The 21,945-nt window shown below is 40.2% G+C and overlaps 1 protein-coding gene across 1 annotated transcript in view; it reads left to right on the forward strand.

Annotated features, from left to right (window-relative positions):
• Positions 1 to 21,945, forward strand: part of CNTN3 (contactin 3) — an 88,763-nt gene that overhangs the window by 40,354 nt on the left and 26,464 nt on the right. The window contains exons 3-8 of the mRNA XM_054387582.1: positions 6,107 to 6,310; positions 7,221 to 7,323; positions 8,325 to 8,509; positions 18,063 to 18,199; positions 20,450 to 20,579; positions 21,776 to 21,926. Coding sequence (XP_054243557.1) covers positions 6,107 to 6,310; positions 7,221 to 7,323; positions 8,325 to 8,509; positions 18,063 to 18,199; positions 20,450 to 20,579; positions 21,776 to 21,926 — 910 coding nt within the window. The remainder of the gene's footprint in view (positions 1 to 6,106; positions 6,311 to 7,220; positions 7,324 to 8,324; positions 8,510 to 18,062; positions 18,200 to 20,449; positions 20,580 to 21,775; positions 21,927 to 21,945) is intronic.

The following is a 21,945-nucleotide window of genomic DNA, read 5'->3' on the forward strand; positions in this document are numbered from 1 at the left end:
CATCTGAAAACACTCCAGGACAGTTTTTCAGTTTCTGGGCAATTACTGTGATTGAGAATATGCCCTAAAACCTTGAAATTCTGGACAATTTATATCTAATAAAATTTTCAAGAGTTTTTTTATTGTCACAACTATATCTCTTTTGACAGTGGCACCTAAAGAGGTTATAGTCTCCAGTTACACATTTATTAGGAGATCTCATATTGGAGTACATAAACACCTTGTCTTATGCCTGGAGCGGGTAAGATTTTTATTTGTAGAACAACCTTTAATGTTTGCTCAAATATTGAGAAAGATGTGATTTATTTTATGGCAGAGAGAAAATATTAGCTCCTTTTTTTTTTTTTTTTTGGCTGAAGTCCAGGCACCAAGAGTAGCTTTGTAGCTATAGATGTACTAGCTTGCCAAAGGAGGGATAGACTTTTTCTGGTGGTCAACTAAGTGGAATAAAGTGGCTAATAGTAAAAGAAATCTAGTTAATGAGAAGTTTGTTGGTAGTGTGTGTGTAAGATAAAATGTATTACACCTCCTCAGGCACTCACATCCATGAGTGGGCTGTATTAAAAGAAGCATGGTCAGCAGGTCAAGAGAGGTGATTCTGCTGCTCTGAGACCTCACCTGGACTACCATGTCCAGCTTTGGAGCCCTCAACATGAGAGAGACAGGGACCTCCTTGAGTGGGTCCAGAAGAGGGCCACACAGCTGATCAGATGGCTGCTGGAGGCTTTTCAGCTTGGAGGGAAGAAAGCTTCAGGGAGGCCTTAGATATATTTCAGTTGTGGAAGGGGACCTACAGGAAGGATGGGGAAGGACTCTTTAGAAGGGCTTGTAACAATATGGTGAGGGACAATGGTTTGAATCTATAATAGGGCAGACTTAGGTTGGACATCAGGAGGGAGTTCCTTACCATGAGAGTGGTAAAATACTGGAACAGGCTGGCCAGGGATGAGAGAGTCATTCCCTGGAGACATTCAAGATCAGACTCAGTGTGGCCATGGGCAGCCTCATCTAGCTGGAAGTGTCTGTGCTGACTGCAGGGGGGTTGGAGAAGGTGACCTGTGAGGGTCCCTTCCAATCTGTGAACCTATTGCAGTAGAATCTTTTAGGCTGTAGTGAGCTAAGGACAGTTTACATCTAGCTGAAGAGCATTCTTTGGGAGTTTAATGCACTTTTACCTCATGCAGATTAATTTACTACCTTTAAAGGATTTGTTTGCACTTTCCTGGATGTTCCTGTGTATAGATGTTCCTGTGTATAGAGCTGTCCTCAGCAGTGATGGCAACTTGGCATCTCTGTGTGACTGCCCCACAAAGCCATATCTGATTGCTTGATGTCTGTGAGCAAGAGCTTGCTCCTTCCTGAGTGATGCTCATCCTCAAAGTCAGAGTCTTCTCTCCGTTTTCTGTCATCTCATCACAGTTGGAGCTGAAACTGGGCCAAAGGATGAACTAATTGGTTTCGTCCTTAATTATGGAATCTGTCATTATCCTCTCAAATTCAGTGTTACTTTTCCATTACTTTTAAGGTAGCTAATTCAAAATAGCTGGTTGTTTCAGTTTTCCACCTCTTTAATTGCAGTTTGTGACATTTCTATATTTTGTCTGATTACTTTCTTGCAAAGAGTTTTTAAAAGCCATAATACTGCAGGTTTGGCAGAGTTCCAGCTGCAGACAGAAAAAGCCAGGATGCTTCAGCTTCTCCTTGTGTCTCTGTTACACAATATTCTAAACTCTGAATGGGAGAGCTGCCTCAAGTGCTATAGCTTTGGGTAATGATGAATGACATATGAAACATCTTATCTTTAAACAACAAAACATAAAACCTCTAGCTATGGTTCAGTCAGCTTGATGCACTCAAAATCAAGTATTTGCAGTTTTTTAAGGATTATTTATGGGAACATCCACTTCACTAATTGAAATCCAATCATTTTTGAATCATGGAACTGTTTCAACTGGAAATAAACCTCTAAGATCAAGTCCAACCATCAACCTAACACCACCATGACCACTAAATCATGTCCTAAAGTGCCATGTCCATACACCTTCAACACCTCCAGGGATGGTGGCTCCACCACCTCCCCTGGGCAGCCTCTTCTGATGCCTGACCATGCTTTCAGCAAAGAAATTCTTCCTAATCTCCAGCCTAAAACTCCCCTGTTGCAATTTGAGGCTGTTTTCTCTCTTTCTGTCACCTGATACTAGGCAGAAGAGACCAAACCCGACCTCACTCCACCCTCCTTTCAGGGAGTGCTAGAGGGCAATGAGGTTTCCTCTCAGCCTTGTCTTCTCTGGGCTGTACAGCTGCTCCTCACCAGATCTTTTCTCCAGACCCATCATTAGATTGGTTGCCCACCTCTGGACACCCTCCAGCAGCTCTTGAACATAAGTTTAAATCTGTTCCAGAACAGTACTATTCACATAATTTACTTTGGGTTCTTTTAGGACCTTGATTTGGGTGTGAGTTATGTATGGGGCTAGTGATTATGTATCAAGCAAGGGTATGGTCCAGCACACAAGGAGCAAAGAGATGGCCTTCAGAATTTTTGCATTTAGTGGATAAAATAAACTTAACCAATTGTCCATATATACAATTTTTAATTGAACCCTGAGTTACACAAAGCTCCTAGAACAGTGTGAGCGTGCTGCACAGTAAATAATAATCACAGAATGCAAAATAAAGAGAAGCTGCCAACCAAGGCATAGTAAACAAATAAAAATTGAGTAATAACTGTAATTTCCAATACCTTATCCTTGCATGGTCACCAAATAAGGAAAAAAAAATATGCCTTGGAAAGCAAAGGCTTAGATCTCCAAGGAAGCCCAGGAGAGACATATTGCTTCCATTTATAACAGAAAATCAACTGAAAACTTGTAATTGACAGAAAGGGGAGTGAGTTTATGTCCCTGGAGGTGCCCGAGGATCAGCAACAGGCAAATGGTATAAATATAATAAATCATGGAAGGAGTTGTTTAATATGAATTATTTGGGGAAAATAAGAATACAATTTTGTAAAGTATAATAAATATAAAATGAGATGTTGGCTGTGGGGCCCTGGTAAAAAAAACGACCCCCTGCTCTCTTTTATTTAAGAGAGTCAATGAAAATATATGTTGAAAAGGAAATTAAGTTCCAGGAGTGCTTATTCATAGGCTGTTGAAGGACCCAATTAAACTGGAATACACTTTACATGGCTTTCATAATCATAATGACTGATTACAATGAGTTTACTCTTGACTTAACCCAATATAACAAGAAGGAAATCAAGCTGCTGATTTTCTTGCTGTGTATCCAGATCTGTCTGACCCCTTTGAATATTTTGAATGTCTTTTTTTCCCTTGTAATTTTCTCCTTGAAAAAAAAAAAGAGAGAGAGATTGAGAGGGAGAGGATTGACAATAAAATCTTGAGCTAAGGAAAACAAGTAGCTCAATAAGTACCAGAACAAATAAAGCCTGACTTCCTGCACTGTTGTCTTGTGAACATAGAGATGAAAATGCAGTTTATTTCTTTATTTTTTTTTCTTACAGTTCTTCAGCTGATATCTAGTTTTGTCTGCAGCCCCTTCCTCAGCCTTGTGGACACTCATTTCATCCAGGTGCTCTGGAGAAATGGAATTATTGTTTGTTTTCTAGTCTTTGCTGTCAAAGAGGTGGTAGTTCCCTTCAAATTCTTCAGGTGTACTCTTTTTCTTTTCTTTTTTGAAATAGTTTTTTTTATTCTGTTGTTTCTGTTTGAAGTGGCAGATTGCTGTTGAGTAGTGCCAGACTACAGCCACAGTGGTACACAGATACCACCTCCCTGCTCTGCAGTGCTTACTCAGCAAGATTTCTCCATTCAAGTGCAGACTGTTGATAACTGCACCTTGGTGTTTGTGGTGTAAGATGGGGAAATATCTGGTACAGAATGTTTTGGTTGACTGAATTGTCTTTGGCTTGTGCATGAGATTCTTGTGGCATATCTCAAAAGTCTTACTTGGAGACAAGCTAGATCAGTTCTGGGCTCCTCAATTCAAGAGAGATGTTGAGGTACTGGAACATGTCCAGAGAAGGGCAACGAAGCTGGGGAGGGGTCTGGAACACAAACCCTATGAGGAGAGGCTGAGGGAGCTGGGGGTGTTTAGCCTGGTGAAGAGGAGGCTCAGGGGAGACCTCATTGCTGTCTACAACTACCTGAAGGGAGGCTGTAGCCAGGTGGGGGTTGGTCTCTTCTCCCAGGCAACCAGCAGCAGAACAAGAGGACACAGTCTCAAGCTGTGCCAGGGGAGGCATAGGCTGGATGTTAGGAGGAAGTTCTTCACACAGAGGGTGATTACCCATTGGAATGGACTGCCCAGGGAGGTAGTGGAGTCACCATCCCTGGAGATGTTCAAGAGAAGCCTGGATGAGGCACTTAGTGCCATGGTCTGGTTGATTGGCTAGGGCTGGTGATAGGTTGGACTGGATGATCTTGGAGGTCTCTTCCAACCTGGTTGATTCTATGATTCATAGAATTTTACTTCCCATTGCATCAGCTCTCCCTGATCTTTTCTTGGCAGATCCTTGCTGCTCTTCCTTATCACAAATCAACTGTACTTCTCATGTTATGTAGGAAAGAACTTTTAGTGAAAGCTGTTGTTTCACCTGAGGATACCCACTGCATGTCCAGAAGGATAGGTGACTGTTTCCAAGAATAAATATTTCCAAATATGACAAAACTTAAACACTTAAGCAAAGTCCTGAGGCTGTTAATTGTTCGCACTCCCTGCTCCTGCAAAATTATGTTAATGGAAGAAGTTTAAATATTGGTAGAAGAAAATTAAATGCAATTATGATAAGCCATTTCATTTGATGCCCATTTTGCATTAGCCAGTCCATAAATATTTTAATAATCCCATTTATTGAATTTTTGTGGTGGGTTTTTTCATCTCCACAATCTTACCTTGTGTTAAATTGTCCTGTTGCTTTTGCACGTTCCTGGCTTCACCTTCATCCTCAGCTGCGAGGGTTAGCAAAGTGCCTGCTCTGTTTCATGACTGCAGCCAATTTTTTATGCACTTTCAAATTAAACCTGTGCAAAAAGAAGTGATCTCCATTTTTGTAGGGGCAGTGCAAATGCTACATGATATTTTAAGATGAAGGCAGGTCAATCAAGCTGTAATCACCCCTAATTAGTGCTTGTAGAAGCTATAATCTTTTTATAAACTTTCAGCCGAGCGCCGCTTGGGTGAAAAATTATTTCTTGCCTGGAAAACCATTAAAAATTAATTTCCTTTGATTCTGCAGGATATAAACGAGACAGGCACGTGGCCTCACACAGGAAGGGGCTTTTTGCCAATTAAAATTGGACACACACGGCTCAGAGCAGTGTTCAGGAAAAAAAAAAATAAAAATGACCCAAACAAATTCTAATGTTTGTGCCAAATCTCTTGGTTTTATCTTTGGAAGTCTGCTTTTCCTTTCAAATGACCAGACCAAATGGTAGGGAAGGGCTGCTTTGCCATATCATATAAAGGGAGTTTTGATGAAGTTTTATGAGTTTTTATGTGAGAAAAATTAGTTGTACTGTGTGTTGAGCAGTACTGGGACTCCATGCTTCCTTTGACCTTCTACACTTGCTGTTTTTAGGTGTTGAGTATCTAGCTGAGTTGTTAAGTAGCTACTGAATGAATAATGCTTCTATTTTAGCAAAACTTGGTCTCATTTTTGCTGTTTGTTCCTATTTCTGTGCATATTAAATCTTTTTAAAAAAACAACTAGATAAAAAATTATCTTTCTGTAAAATACTTTGAATTCCTATCTGCTGGAGGAGTTATGGCTTTGGTGGACAGAGTGATTGGTTTGCCTTTATTTGGTTTTGCTAGATCTGATCTAGTGTGAGATGGGCAGGGGGTTTGGAACTAGATGATCCTGAGGTTCCTTCCTACCCTACCAATTCTGTGATTCTAATACTTAGTAGAAATGATTTTTCATAGTCATTGGCTCTCTGGTGGTGTTTGTTCCATAATACACTATGCTATGTAATACTAGGTTGTAAAATTGCTAAAATGAGCTGGTGATTGAAGGGGTGGAGTGGGGGAAGTGGAACCCCCCCAGCAACCATCCTTCTTTCTTTTTTTTATTACACACCAGAACTGTCGTTTGCGTGGATCTTCAATGAATATCCCTCGTTTGTGCAAGAGGACAGTCGGCGATTTGTCTCTCAAGAGACTGGGCACCTCTACATAGCCAAAGTGGAGCCATCAGATGTGGGCAACTACACCTGTGTGGTGACCAGCACCGTGACCAACAGCCAGGTTCTTGGGTCACCAACGCCTCTAGTGCTGCGCACGGACGGTACGGTGGGCTGGGTTACAAGGGCTCTGGTTAGCAGGGCCAGAGAGGTTCTCCTCCCCCTCTGCTCTGCCCTGGTGAGGCTGCATCTGGAATATTGTGTCCAGTTCTGGGCCACTCAGTTCAAGAACCACTTCAGGGAACTGCTTGAAAGAGCCCAGCTTAGAGCCACAAAGATGCTGAAGGGAGCAGAACATCTCCTTTATGAGGGTAGGCTGAGAGAGCTGGGGTTCTGCCTTGGAGAAAAGGAGCCTGAGGGCTCCTCATTCATGTTTATAAAGATGTGAAGGGCAGTGTCAGGATGACAGAGCCAGGCACTTCTCAGTGATGTCTAATGATAGGACAAGGGGCAATGGGTGCAAGCTGGAGTATAGGAGGTTCCACAGGAACATGAGGAAAAACTTTTTCTCTGTAAGGGTGAGAGAGTCCTGGAACAGGCTGCCCAGGGAGGTTGTGAAGTCTCCTTCTCTGGAGACATTCAAAACCCACTGGGAGGCATTTCTGTGTGACCCATTCCAGATGATCCTGCTCTGGTAGTGTGGTTGGACTGGATGATCTTTCAAGGTCCCTTCCGACCCCTAATATTACATGATTCTGTGATTTTGTGACTTCCCTTTGAGGCATGAACAAACAACACATCTAGACATCAGTGAATGCTTTTGTCTGTTACAGTGTAACCTTTCATGGATTCTCAGGACAGTGATTGCTCTATAAGAAGTTAAACTATTTTGTATTGCATGCTCCTCTTCCTCTCCGAAGTCTGACAGTGATTTCAGTGGCAGGTCCCTGTGGTTCTCTTTCTAAACAACGTGCAAGAGAAATAAACTTGGGTTTGAGTTTGATGTGGTGTAATACAAAAGAGAGGAAAAAGGCTTTGAAAATTAAAAATGACCTTTTCAATCCTGTCATACAGGTGTGATGGGAGAATATGAACCTAAAATAGAAGTTCAGTTTCCTGAGACTCTTCCTGCAGCTAAAGGCTCAACGGTGAAGCTAGAATGCTTTGCACTAGGAAAGTAAGTTTTTGCCTAAACCCATATTGAAAGCTGAAGCACATTAGGGTTCATCTACACAAAAGTCATCCAGTTCTGGCAGTTGTTTAGGAGCTGTTTTCTACAGGTCCTATTCTAATCATCACAATTATTGCTGTGGAATAGAAGGGCAGTCTTGGGGTGGGTTTTGTTTTGTTTAGAAATAAAATGTAGATATGACAACACAGGAATTTACATTTCAGGTTATTCTGAATAGCATCAGTGCAGTTTTGCCTCTATCCTTTGGCCCTATCCTGTTGTTTTGTTTTTTTTATGTGGAAAAGGAAATGTTGTTGAAGCCTGCCAGAATTCTGTCTGAATTTTACTGCTAAATGGACTTGATGCTTTCATAATATTGTTCTTCCTTTATAGCTGAAATAAAGATTAAAATGCATTCCTCTTCTGAATGATATTTCACACACAACTGACATCTTTTCTCCTTCACAAATGATCTGAGAATGTGTTTATGTTTCTGTAAATGTATTTACTTACCACATTGAGGTTTATTTGCAGATAGCTTTATCAGGTGTTCATAATTTTAAGTGCCAAATTGATAACTTAATCACATGCTATTGCTTTGGTTCCTCAGCTGGGTGAGTGGAAGCTTTAAAATCAGAGAATGAATGGTTGTTTAGGATGGGAATTTCAAAAGGCTTGCCTTTATTCTCCTTCCATGGCAGTCACTGGTAAATCTCATCCATCTCTAGGGGAGGCCAGTGCTGATTTGCAAGAAATTTGACTGTCACTGGACAATCACACAGATATGGATGAAAAGTTTGGTACATGGAACAGAACAGTACATGCAAATCAGTTGCCATAGAATCTGACCATCTGTCATGTGCAGTGTGAACACCACTTCTAACAGAAGCTTTTAGTTGCTTCTGAGTTTTATTGTATATTAGTTTAAGGTTTTAATTTTGCCACTCAAGTATGTTAATGAAAGCTAAATATTTAAAATCCTGGTGTTTTTGATTTTTTTTTTTCAGCCCTGTGCCTCAGATCAACTGGAGAAGAACTGATGGTCTGCCCTTTCCAAGTAAAATAAAGCTGAGGAAATCCAATGGCATGATTGAAATACCTAATTTCCAGCAGGAGGATGCTGGACTATATGAATGTATTACTGAAAACTCCAGAGGAAAAAATGTTGCAAGAGGACGTCTCACTTACTATGGTAGGAAACTTTCTCCTTCTTTTCATGTGAAACAGAAACCACTCTAGGGTACCTTTGAGTTCATAGCTTCTGCAGTACCATCAAGCTTTTGTGCTGAAAGATCTGTGTCATCTTAACTATTCACAGAGGACTTCTGCACCAAGATTTTTGCATAATGCTTGTAATGAATGTCCAGGCTCAAAAAGGTTGCTAAGAGTAGTGTGGAAATTGCTTGTCCTTATTTTTGCCGATGGTGGAGAGATATTTTTAAACATCCTTACTGGGCCACTGGTGAAACCTTAGATTTCCAGTCAATTGAATTTATTTGGGGGATCATTTAGGCCTCACATTTACAGGAAATACAAATTCTATATTGCTTTAGGAAGAGATTACTGATGGGTATTGTCAATCCTTTGCTTTCAAAATGGCCAATTTTATTTTAAATGAGTAAATAAATGAGAGAATATAATCCAGCATAGGAAATGAAAGAATATGAAATGTAATAGCTGGAAACAGAGTCTCTTGTGCATTTCAGGCTATAGAGTGAAATGAATATCAGCAAAGTACCTTGGTGGTGTTTTAAAGCTAGAGTGATTTGCAGCAAAGTGGTAATTGACAATTTTTGTTAAAGCCAGATCTCAGCAAATATAATTTTCTTTAGGTAAATGGCAATTCAAGGAGTGTTTGAGACTGTGCTTTGCAATGCTATTCCTCACCTAGGAATAGCTCAGTGAAGATTTATTTATTTCTAAGTTATATAATGTTCTTTACTACTTCTCTATGGGAAGCTGCTGTTTACTAGAACACTCAGAGTGATGCAAGGTAGATTTTAGTCAATGAAAAGTTCAGCTTAAAGCAGATTTAAATTTAACAGATTTTATAAGGAAGGAAGAGAAACTTCTGTCCACTCAGATTCCAGGTTGATAGTTACATTGATTTGATGCCACATCATTTGATATGTTCAAGGTTAGGTTGCATGGGGGGGCTTGGAACAACCTGGATTTTCCATATGTTTGAAATCCTGTTAATGAGACAGAACAAAAGATATAGAACAAAAGATCTGATCCTGCTCTGGCAGGGGTGTTGAACTCCAAGTTCTCCAGAGGTCCCTTCCAACCCCTAACATCCTGTGAAAGGAAACATCTAAGATGCTTCATGTGCTAGTGTCATCTGCCATTCCAAATTTGGCAGCATGCATTTGACTTTATAAAGTGACTTCTATTTGTTACTTGAAAGTTTCAGACAAGTTGTGGTTTGAGTATCAGTTTGGGTTGAGTATTCCTGCTCCAGTTTTAAATCAGGGCAGTTGTAAGGCATGTCAATAGAAACTACGTACAAAATTGAGTTAGCTCTTGTAATTACAGCAATGGTCAATCTTGAGCATTTGGCCTGCTCCCCAAGTTTTGTTTTGCTCATTAAAGGACAAACAACCCAAACAAAGAATGTGGCTGATCAATAAAAAGCAGGGGAGTTGCAGTTTTGTGCCAAGAAAATCGGTGTGAACGTTTTCCTTACAGATTCAGAAAGGTTATCTGAACCCTCAAACTGCATTCATTTTGCAGCATAAATATCTGACCGTATTAGGTTCATCACTAGTATGGATATTTAGACTAAAAGGAATAATGGGACCTGTAACAGCAATAATGGAACTCCAACTGTTTCGTTTCATTTCATTTGTTCTGCTTAATGAAGCCCATTCTGCAGAATTAAGTAGATGTCAGTAATCTTTCTTATTTTGTTGCTTGCTTTGTTGTCACAATTAGAATGCCAACAAGTTTGTGTTCAGGGTAGTATCATTTCAACACTCTTTGATAATTTGAAGGGTTTTTGTTCTGTTTGTGGATTAATAATGTTCTATAACTGAAAATAATTTCTGATGGCTTGCCACTGTGTCTGATACCAAGGCTCAGGAATCTGTCTGATGAAGAAATCCAGCCATATGCTTCTTAGTCTTCCAATAAAAGATTGATATTTAAGGAAGTTGTTCTAAAAGCAGATGAGGTTTGGGGAGAAATTAATGCAGTATACTGAAGACTTAAAATAAAAATCCATCCATCTGCCAGGAAGTACCAACTATGGCAAAGATGACTAAAATCTGTATGGTAATGTTAGTGGATGTGGGCTGCTGTTAAAATATTTTACTGATAGAAGTCTAAGATGTGTCTGCTAATTGTGTGTAGAAAAAAAGCATGCCCCACAAATAGACAAATTCCTTTTCATTTCAACAGTGGAAACATTTATTTTTCTCTTTTCAAAAGAAGAAAAACCTACCTAAAAAAAAAAAAAGAACCTTTTTTTAAGTCATCTTAGTGAATTATTGTGAAAAATAAATCTTTTCAGGGAAGAATAAAGAGACAAAAAAAGTCAGTTTGGCTGAGAATTAGAAGGTCTTCCTTTCTTTGCAGAATTTAAAGATTGCTTGTAACTGAAGCACAAAGCAGGTCTTGAACAAAAGCTTGAAACGTTTCACTGCTCAGCTGTGAAGCATAACACTCACACTCTTCTGATTTGTTTTATGAGCTGAAACTGTAAAATTTGAAATCTGAAAAATGAAACTTTCAGTGCATAAATGGTTTGATGAAAAGCAAAACAAAACAAAAAAATCTCACTTATGTTTTCCATGCTATCCTGCCTCCTCTTCCAATAATGGAACAGAGGCTCAACTTCATTCGTGTCCATGGCAATTTTCTTAGGAATGGTTATAAATATGCTCAGCTTAGAAATTCTGTGCATGTCAGTAACTCTCTTCATGAAAAATAAAATATGTCTGGGGTGTTTAGGTTTTTTGTGGGTTTGTTTTGGTTTGGTTTGTTTTTTCAATTTATTGTGGGTTTTGATTACAACTCTCAATCTATAGTTGAAGTCAATAGTAAAAACAAATACTCTAAACCAGATATTCTGGATTCTTTCATAACATTGCTGACAGTCTATTCATATTCATTTTTTGTCCGGAGAGGTTTTGTCAAGCGAAGCCCAACATCAAATCATAGAATCACAGAACATTAGGGCTTGGAAGGGACCTCTAGAAATCACCTAGTCCCACCCCTCTACCAAAGAAGGATCACCCAGGGCAGGTCACACATGAGCTCATCCAGGTGGGTTCTGAAAGTCTCCAGAGAAGGAAATGTCCAGTTTATTGTCATTTGTACTGTTCCAACGTTTGTTTAATGTCATTTTTCCCCTCAGGGGATTTCAGAATGTGCTAGAAATAGGACATGATTATCTAACTTTGATTTAATTTAAAACCTGAATATATAAATAATTTGCTTTCACTTCATTAGTATATTTGTTTCTCATGGCTTTTAGCCTTTTCCATAAAAAGATTAGAGAAAAAGAAAGAATCCATGGAGGCATTTCATGGCATGGAAAAATGAGAAGAGATCAAACAATTACATTTTTGTATTTTAAGATGCAATTAAGCATGTAACATGGTAGAGCTGCATGGAACAATTTAAAGTATAATTGAAAAAAAAAATTCTAGCCTTAATTAGCACATGCTGATCTAACAGACCTTATGGTTGTCAAGTACCAAAGTGAAATGTTTAACAGAGAGAAAAAAGATCTGCTGCTGTTCTCTTGCTCTGCAGTAGTGGTCTGCAGGCAAACCCCCAGTAATACAGAGGCTCTATAATTTTTAGTATTAAAAAAAAAGTGTATTTTATTTATTTGGTAATAATGTGCCACCAAAATTACAGTAAAACAGCATTATTATGTGTGTGGAAGATCCTCACTGTTTAAAGCATTTGTCTGGTGGCTTGACTCTTTCATGGAGGTGTCTTCAAAATGTTAACTACAAAACTATAAACTATAAATCCCTGTGACAGGACAAGGAATAATGGATATAAAAAAGAACATCAGAAGTTCCACCTCAAGATAAGAAACTTTACTGTGGGAGTGACAGAGCACTGGAATAGGTTGCCCAGAGAGGCTGTGGAGTCTTATTCTCTGGAGATTTTCAAACCCAACCTGGACGTGTTCCTGAGCAGCCTTCCCTAGGTGATCCTGCTTTGGCAGGGGGGTTGGACTCAATGATCTCTGGAGGTCCCTTCCAACCCCTAACATTCTGATCCTGTGAAGATCAAACACTCATTCACAATTCTATGGTTCTGTGAAATAACATCAAGTTGCTAAGTTTGATCAACCTAGAGTTTGTCAAAGCTAATCATTTCATTGTCTTTCTACAGAGACAAATTGTCCATCCCTTTTACATACTATAAACCTTCCCCAATGATGTATCAAGTACCTGTTGCTTAAGAGCATTTTTATTTTTAAATGGAAGTCAAATAATGGACATCTTCAGGGAGATGTGAGATTTCTCTAGGCTCAATTGTTCTATTAGGAAAAAAAAGTTAATCATGCTTAAAGTCCCTTTGAGTTTTGAGGTAAGATCAGGTTCATCGTTGCTGTAGGCATCAGCATGAGTGTCATAGCCTGACTTTCAGATATACTGCCTAGCAAAATGAAGGTCACATTTTCTAGTTGTTTTTTTCCCCTCAATATGCTTCATAGCTACTTTCTCTTGAACTATGTAAAGTTCCTTTTGACTCTGATTTATGGCCCAACTGCTGAGCTATCCAAAAGGATTTTTCAAAGGAGATTTGCAGCCCAGCTTTCATGCTGTAAATTGCCAAGTAGAGATAGGTGTGTAAGCAGACTGCATCTTATGTGCAAGCCCCAATTAGGGACTGTTCTAGAAGAGCTTCCTGTAGTCTTCTGCCTCCAGGCAGAGGCCTGGCAGACCTCAGTACTCTCTGTGAGAGTGCAGTGTCTAGACAGAAGTCATGAGCCTAAAGCCCTGCTTCTGTTTTATTCATTTTCAATGGCCTCGGGAATTAAAAAGAGATTTTTCTTGGAGTCTCCTACTCTGAAGGAAATCATGTATAAATATACATGTTGACATCCATTGTACTTGGTACCCCACAAATCATTTACAAATCAGATCTCAGTACACCTTCTGAGAAGTGTCAACTTTCACTTCATCGCCATCACTCATTGCAGTTGGTCTTCATTCATATCAGCCCCCACAGAAATTACTGCAAAGGGTTTCTTAAAAGTCTAAAAAACTGATTCTTCCTTTCCTTATGGACTGCAGGGATGCCCTAGAGTGTACTGAAGAAACAGTTGTTTTCTTCAGGAAGACCTGCCTGGCCTAATTAGCTGAAAGAAAAGGGTGATCATAGTCACCAAAAACAAGATGGTTGAGTCTTCTCACAGGGATAAATGTTATGAATTTAAACACTTGTACCACTTCTTACCTGTGGGACTGTCGAGTATTGCAAGGAATGTTTTAGGCCAGAGCAAGTGAAGCAAAATACAGGCAGGTGCTTTTCCAAGTGAGTGACCATGAGGCTGATGGCTAACCTTCATTAGAGAATCAGTTACCGACAAGTATTTCATCCTAAGGGAACTTTGTATGAATCTTTCATGAACATTGCACAGCAAGTTCCTAAGAATTCTTAATATTATCACACAATACGGATTCCTGTCACAGTCTCAAACCCTGCACTACACACTGCATTAAAATCAACTTCCAACCTCTCAACTTGCAGGACATCATCTGTTTGTTTGTTTGCTTGGGTTTTTTCATCTTAATGACAATGTGTTGCCTGATTGCCTATTTCTTGCTTGAGGAGGAAGGAGTGGTGCCTCCTCAGGAAGATCCAAGTTGTATACCAAGCCAATGCAGTAGCTCCATGAGAGAATGAGGCTTTGTTACCACATCTTTAGTCTCCCTTCAGCACACATCTTGTAGTGGTGGTGGCACTGGATGTTCTAAGTAACATCTGCCTAACAGTGACTAGACCTTAAGAGGAATGACTTTGTGCATTCAGAATCATTTAGGTACACTCAGGCAGGGCTCAACAGAAAGGGCTTGGAGTCATGTTTTGAAGAGAGTGTACAGATCTACTGCTACACAACCTTCTGTCTGCACTTCTCACAGTTGCTGCAGAGTGGACCTCTTTACCTTGGCCAAGATTCAGAGTATGCAGTGGAATAGTCCCACCTGAGATTGCTCCATTTAGCTGCTGTTTCAATTTTGAACTGGTTAGCTGAAATTGTTCCGTTTCAAAGAGTTTCTAACGCTTTCACAGCCTTCTGTAAAGACTTTGAGATGTGGCAGCTTGAAAAGAATGTTTTTCTTTCTGCTCACTTCCTTCATCAGTAACTTGAAGGGAAAAGGCGCCTTCCTCAAGAAAATCACTGCAGTCTACATCAGCCCTCTCTGGTGGATAAGCAGGCATTGTAAATTTCTTGTGCTGTGGCTTGGGGAACTGTTCTGTTTGTTTCTGGTTTCAGTGGTTGTCCTTCTCCCATGCTTTCCAAAGAGTTTGTCATATCTACGGTGGGGACTTAGGAGACCCTCCTATGGAGACTGTCTGACACAGACTCCTGAAATGAAGATTTATGGTGTAGACAATGTTTTTCTTATTAATGGAATTGAATCCAAGATCTTCAACTTGTCAATACACTCTATCTAGACTACTTTCAAATGGAGATAGGCAGTAGGTGTGAAATATTGCACATGTATGGATCCATCAATAATTCAGGTGCTGCTGCATGTTGCACAAATGTTTAGGTATGCAAAGTGCAGGAAGCATGGTGACATGGAGTCCTGAGCTTTCATCCCCTTGACACATCTGGGACAAATACACCAGATGACAAAGTGAGATAAAGCAATGGCTCCTTCTTGAACTCTTTCTTACCAGATGAAGATTTAACTAAAATCATTCTCAGTGAGATAGTACATTTGTCTGACACAAAGACCAGCTTATCCTGTGTTTTAGAGCTGACCTTGACAAAGAGAGTGTAAAAAAAATTTAAAAAAAAAATCTATAATTCCCCAAACAAATCACAGAAACATTCAGGTTGGAAAAGACCCTCAGGATCACCAAGTCCAACCCAGAACCCTATACTGCAAGCTTCACCCCTAAACCATATTCCCAAGTACCACATCCAAATGACCTTTAATCACATCCAGGGTTGGTGATTCAACCACCTCTCTGGGCAGCTCATTCCAATCCCTGACCACTTTTTCTGTGGAAAAAAATGTTTCCTAATGTCCATTCTAAACCAACCCAGTCACAGCTTGAGGCTGTTCCCTCTTGCTCTGTGAGGAGAGACCAGCAGCAGCCTCTCCACAATGTCCTTTCAGGTAGTTGTAGACAGCAATGAGGTCTCCCCTCAGCCTTCTCTTTTTAAATCTAACCAGCCCCAGCTTCCTCAGTCACTCTTCATAAGATTTTTTTCTTTGTTGCCCTTCTCTGCACTGTCTCCAGTACCTCAATGTCTCTCTTGTACTGAGGTGCCCAAAACCAAATACAATACTCAAGGTGTGGCCTCACCAGAGCTGAGCACAGGGGGACAATCACCTCATGAGGCATAAGGGATGTGCAAAACAAAAGTAGTAACATAGTAACAGGGTTTCACTGTCAGCAAATACTGGTTGAATTCCCACAACTCCTTTGTTAATACTTCAATTAATAAATTCTAGTAAAGCCTTCTGTGAGAAGTTAATCCTAAGTGTATATACATCAATCATAAATAGTATTGATCCTTGTTATCAGAAGGGTGCTATTGTGCATGATCATGTTGAGATCTTATCTCTGCTTTGCCAGAACACCTGATGGAGAGAAAATCTGTATGCTAGAGAAGAGTGAATCTTTTCTTTAATGCAATTAATACCAACTCTCATCCAAGCATTGGTCTGCTGGTCTTGTGCCTGTGGCTATAGAACAGGTTCAGCTCTCAGCTGTGCTGCAGACTTCCTTCTGGCCAGTCATTCATTTCCCCAGCCAGAATTAATTGCTGGTGTAACTCCACTGTGGTAGGAATTTCAACAGGATTTAATCTGACCTTCTGTGCTTCCAAAACTCATCTATTAAATAACAATATTTTCCTGTATCACCAGGGTCTCTTTCTTTCTTTGTTTCTAATTGCTTTGAAATGAGTGTTACAAGATTTTCCTAAATTGAAACTTTATGGAAATCTTTACAGTAATCAGATTGACTCTGGAAAATTCTTTTGCCCTTAGCTATGTATTTGCAACCAAGTTTCATTCTGCTTTAGATCTGTTTTGCAAAGTCCAGAATTCATCTTTTCTTGGTGAAATGGCATATATTGAGATAATAAACCTTCTGGTAAATTGAGTAGATTCAAAGAAAATTCACATGAATTAGCTCTGTTGTGGGAAACAGCTCTAAAGGCATAAACTACTGTTGCCTTTCACACAGTGATGGTTTCTTTCCAAGTGAGCTTTTTGGTTTTACCCTGTGAAAGCTGTAACAGAGGTTTTAAACTCTATCTTTAGAGTTGGAATTGTATTTTCAATAATTCTGAATGATGTATGCTAGAAATACATATTTGTTATGAACTTTCTTAAGGCCATGTTTTGATTTGCATCACTGAAATGCTGTGCGAAGACTGTTTTTCAGACCAGTGTCATATATTCATCCAGTTCAAGCAATAAAAAGCAATTTAAATGGTATTTAAAACTAGAGATTACATACCACTGCATTTTGTTTTAGGACTTAAAGGACTCTCTTCAGTATTAATTTCATGATTTATCTACATCAATTATTTAATTCCAGTCCTACCACTAATATCTTTATCTTACATGTACCTCAGTTTCAAAGCTGTGTTGTTTAATGATTAGTGGTTTGAATATTGGTTTCACTAGTTTGACTTCAGTGGTTTCTAAGCTCAATTTTCTTTTAGTTTACTGCTTGTGATAAAAATGTGTCGAAGCAGCTCCCTAGTAAAAGACCTTGGAGTCCTAGTGGTCAGCAAGTTCTCCACAGGCCAGCAGTGTGCCCTTGTGACCAAGAGGGCCAGTAGCATCCTGGGGTGCTTCCAGACAAGTGTGTCTAGCAAGTCTGGGGAGGTTCTCCTCCACCCCCACACTGCCCTGGTGAGACCACACCTGGAATACTGTGTCCAGTTTGGGGCTCCCCAATTCAAGGGAGACAGGGATCTTCTGAAGAGAGTCTAGTAGAGAGCTATGAGGATGACTGGGGGACTTGAACATCTTTGCTGTGAAGAAAGACTAAGAGAACTGGGGCTGTTTAGTCTGGAGAAGGTTGAGAGGGAATCTTATCAAGATCTATAAATATCTGAAGGGTGGGTGTCAAGATGAAGGTGCCAGGCTCTTTTTGATGGTGCCCAGGTATAGGACAAGGAACAGCAGGTACAGGCTAGAACACAGGAGGTTCCACCTCAGCATGAGGAGACTCTTCTTTATAGTGAGCACTGTGATGGAGCACTGGACCCCACAACCTCTCTGTTCTCTTTCTCTGGAGGCTTTCAAAACCCGCCTGTACTGTCCGTCCTAGGTGATCCTTCTCTTGCAGAGGGGTCAGACTCTATGATCTCTGGAGGTCCCTTCCAACCCCTAACATTTTGTGATTCTTTGAACAGTGAGTAGTTTGTTTCATAAGGTCACCTGAAGCTGAACCAGTGAGAACTTTTGTTGGTACAAACCATCTCATGAGTGCCATGCAAATTAACCCTTTGATTCTCATATGGAGCAATAACTTGTTAGAGGTTTGTCGTTGATGAGTATTTATTTTCTTTGCAGCAAAACCTCATTGGGTCCAGACAATAGAAGACGCTGAAGTTGCTGTGGAGGACACTTTGTACTGGGAGTGCAGAGCAAGTGGGAAGCCCAAACCATCATATAGGTGGCTGAAGAATGGAGAACAACTGTCAATAGAGGTAACATCCTGTTTTGAAAGCATGGTGCTACATGAAATTCACAGTACTTCCCATGGGAATTCACAGAAGTCCATGTAATTAGTCTAGAGAAATGCCTGAGACTGACTTCTGTATGTTTGTCAAGAGCATCCCAATGGAAACTTCAAAAGCTACAATACCAGAAACACAAATTATGCTGTATAAAAATATCCCAGCTAAAGGCACATTTAAAAGCAATGACAGAAGCACAGAAATAAGTATGTGAGGGAAGTCTGGAGAAGGAAGTTTAATTAAAGTTATACATTAAGAACCATAAGTGAGGGAAAGAGAACTGAAAGGATTTTGTTATACTTGCTATTGGCATTTCATTAAAGGTCATAAGAAAATATATTCAGACTTTTTGATCAAAAAAAGTGAAAACTCCTGAAAATTCTTAGGGTCACTACTACTCAATGCAAATAATGTAAAGTAAAGAGCAGTGTAACAAAGCTATTGGCTTTAATATGGTTGGCAAAGTAAATTAATGGGAATGAATGCATCTGGTGACAGGGAAAAGAGGTTGTACTTAGAATACACTTTTCTCCCAGATTAGAAACACAGAAAGGCATCTGATAGCTATACTGATTTTAATCTCACTGCTTCATTGAGAAAAATGCAGATTCTGGGCATTGCAGGGAGGTATTTTGGCCTTGGCCAGTGTGTTGTGCTCAGTGTTGACCCTCTCTGTTGAAGAAGGAGTCTACTGCTGAACTGGATACAGCAAATGTCTGTGAAAAGTGATCTACACACTGAAAACCATTTCTTACCAGAAAGAGTGTAATAGTTATATGCTCACTAAAGGGAATGGCAGTGTTTTGTGGACAGGTTAAATGGGGGAGCACAAAATCTCATCCTGGTGATTTAAGAGCATTGTTACCGTATCATACAAAGTCATGCAGGTAATGTGCTTTTTTTTATTATTATTTTATTTTTACCTCAGTGGCTATAAAAATATCTCCTCTCATTCAATCTTCCCATTTCTGCACTTCTGAGTATTGGTGTCCAGCCTCTGGCATGGAGTCAGGGCATAAGCATGACTTACTCAGAAAATATTTTAAGGACTGTAAACTCTGGGACTAACCCTTTGAAGGCCAGCACTGAGGAGACATTGGAGGAGGAGTTTTCTGTCTCTACCAATCAGTTATGTTCAGCTCCTTGACTGCAATAATCCTTCTTCTGCTGGGGTTGTTCTGCTTAGCTCTCCTTCTCCAAAAGAAACCCAAATCTCTTGTAAGGAAGGGTAAGAGCAGCAGCTTGGAATGCTGGACAGAGGAGCAAGATGTAGAAATTCAGTCTTGCTCCATTTTAGGATTGTTTTGTCCTTTTTCTAATTGGCTTGAGTGCAAGAGACTGGGAAGGGGACCTGTCAAAGGAGGAGCTGAGCTGAGCTGTCCTGGCTGTTTATAGCTAGCCAGAGTCACCCTGCAGTGGGGCTAACTCTAAGTACATGCCCTTAGGAAAAGGCAGAGAGTGAGTACCATTGCTTTAGGCTTGGTAAGCCATGTCCAGATCTGTTACTTTAGGCCTGGTAAGCCATGTCCAGATCAAGAATGAAATACCAGAAAATAGTTTTGAGCATATTTTTTGTTCTTTTGTCCATTATTGGTTTTCTGTCTTTCCCTAGAGAGAAAGCTCCTTTGGTTTTGTCTTTGTCACCAGTTCCTGTTCTCACCATTCCTGCCACTCCACCCTCAAATTAGTTGCTTCTTACTGTAATTAATACAGCTTTCCAAGAACAAGCAAGGGGAGAAGATCCTTCTACTTCAGTAGCTTTGTCAGCTCTAAGGCACTTCGATACATCTTCCATTTAATGACTGTTGGAATCTTTTCTGCATAGTATTACAGGGAGCTCATTAGCAAACGGCATGTGTGAAGGCTCTGAACGGTACAAAATGCCAGGGCCATCTGTACAGCTTGGATACCCTGGGCTGTCGTGAGGAGCAGCCTGCTATGGTTTTGTCCATATTTCAGGGGAAACAGGAGGATGTTTGGGATTGTAAAGCCTCTCTGAAACTGAGCAAGACTCGATTCCATACACTGTGTTTGCACATTTGATCCCTGTTGTTGCACCCTAGTGTAGTCATGTCACTTATCCTCGACCTGTTCTCATGCTGCTGCTGTTACCTTGACCCCATTTGCTGTACTTAACACTGCCCTATTTATGTTCCTTACTTATCTGAAATTTTTCACAGGAAATACATCATCAGTAAAGATGTTTTTCTTAATATTCAGGGAAGGATCCAAATTGAAAATGGTGCACTTACAATATCAAATCTAAATCTGACAGATTCTGGCAGATACCAATGCATAGCTGAAAATAAACATGGTGTCATCTATTCCAGTGCAGAGCTCAGGGTTGTAGGTAAGACTTTTTCCTTTCTCACTAAAACACAAACATCATTCTCCCTCTCCACAACCCCTCCACCTGCCTCCTATCCCATCCCATCATGATCTCAAATTTAACTCAGTCAGATGCTATCACTGAAATAAACATTTTTGTCAGCCTAATATCTTTATCTGCAGTGCTGAGGAATTGACTCATCTGCTTCCAGAGGATTTACAGTCCAATTCATTGCTTTAAAACAGAACACAGTTAAATTATTCATTAGGGGAAGAGCAGGGATGGGGAGTTTGGACATGGGCCCAAAGATTAAAAGGGCTGACATGGTCAGGAGGCAGCACTGGCTCCACACATCAGTCAGAGGCACTCACCCTCTGCACCCTGGCTCCAGTGCTCCCTGTGGAACCATGGCATTTAAAAGCAATAGGATGCTCTTGTGTGCAACCTGCCTTGATTCAAGGGAACAAGGGGTTGTCATTCCATCAGTCAAATGGTGTGTGTTTGAGTTTGAAATAACAGTAACAGCTGTTTGTCTGAGGGAAATGCTGAACTTGTGACTGCCTTCTGCTCTCCTGCTTGTGTGATACCTACCTCTGACACAGACTGATTTCAGAGCTAAGCTTGTGAAGAGCAGTGTGTTTTGGGGACATTGCTTCTCTATTGTTAAGGCTACAGGCTCCTTCACATTTAGTCTCCTAAACTACTGAATTTTCTTTCATTGTTACTATAGATTGAAGCCAAGTACCTTTTCTTAACTGTTAGTAAACACAAACTGTGCCCATTCAGCATGAGCAGCACTGTAGTTTTGTGTCATCTAACATACCTGATGTGCATTCTTACATGGAACTAGGAGCCAACTACTTCCTTGAGTTCTAATGAGCCTGATGGTGATGATTGCTCTCCCTGGACTTGGACAAGCTGTTTATGCTCACACTGAGGCATGTGCCTAACACTGGCTGGGTTTGGGAGCTTTATCTCAGATGAAGTCAATGGGGTCTTCTGTGCATGCTTTGTTAGGTGACATACTGTGCACAACTGAGACCTTTGCTTGTGTGCCAGTATGAGGAGAAATGCACAGCTGTCCATTGGAAGATCCATTTGAACTAATTCATGTTTTTAATTCCATTTGGAATCTGAGAAGTGTAAGTTCTAAATAGCAGTACCATTAACAGAGGTAAAGGTGCTTTGTTTCACTGTTTCTATCCCTTCTGTTTCAGCTTCTGCTCCAGACTTTTCCAAGAATCCAATGAAGAAACTGATCCAGGTTCAGATAGGCAGCACAGTTGATTTTGAATGCAAACCCAAAGCTTCCCCTAAGGCCAGATGCTCCTGGAAGAAGGGAGGTGAGCAGCTACACGAAAATGAAAGGTATCAAGTTACATTGGTT

This window comes from Indicator indicator, chromosome 15 (genome assembly GCF_027791375.1).
Source record: "Indicator indicator isolate 239-I01 chromosome 15, UM_Iind_1.1, whole genome shotgun sequence".
NCBI lineage: Eukaryota > Metazoa > Chordata > Aves > Piciformes > Indicatoridae > Indicator > Indicator indicator.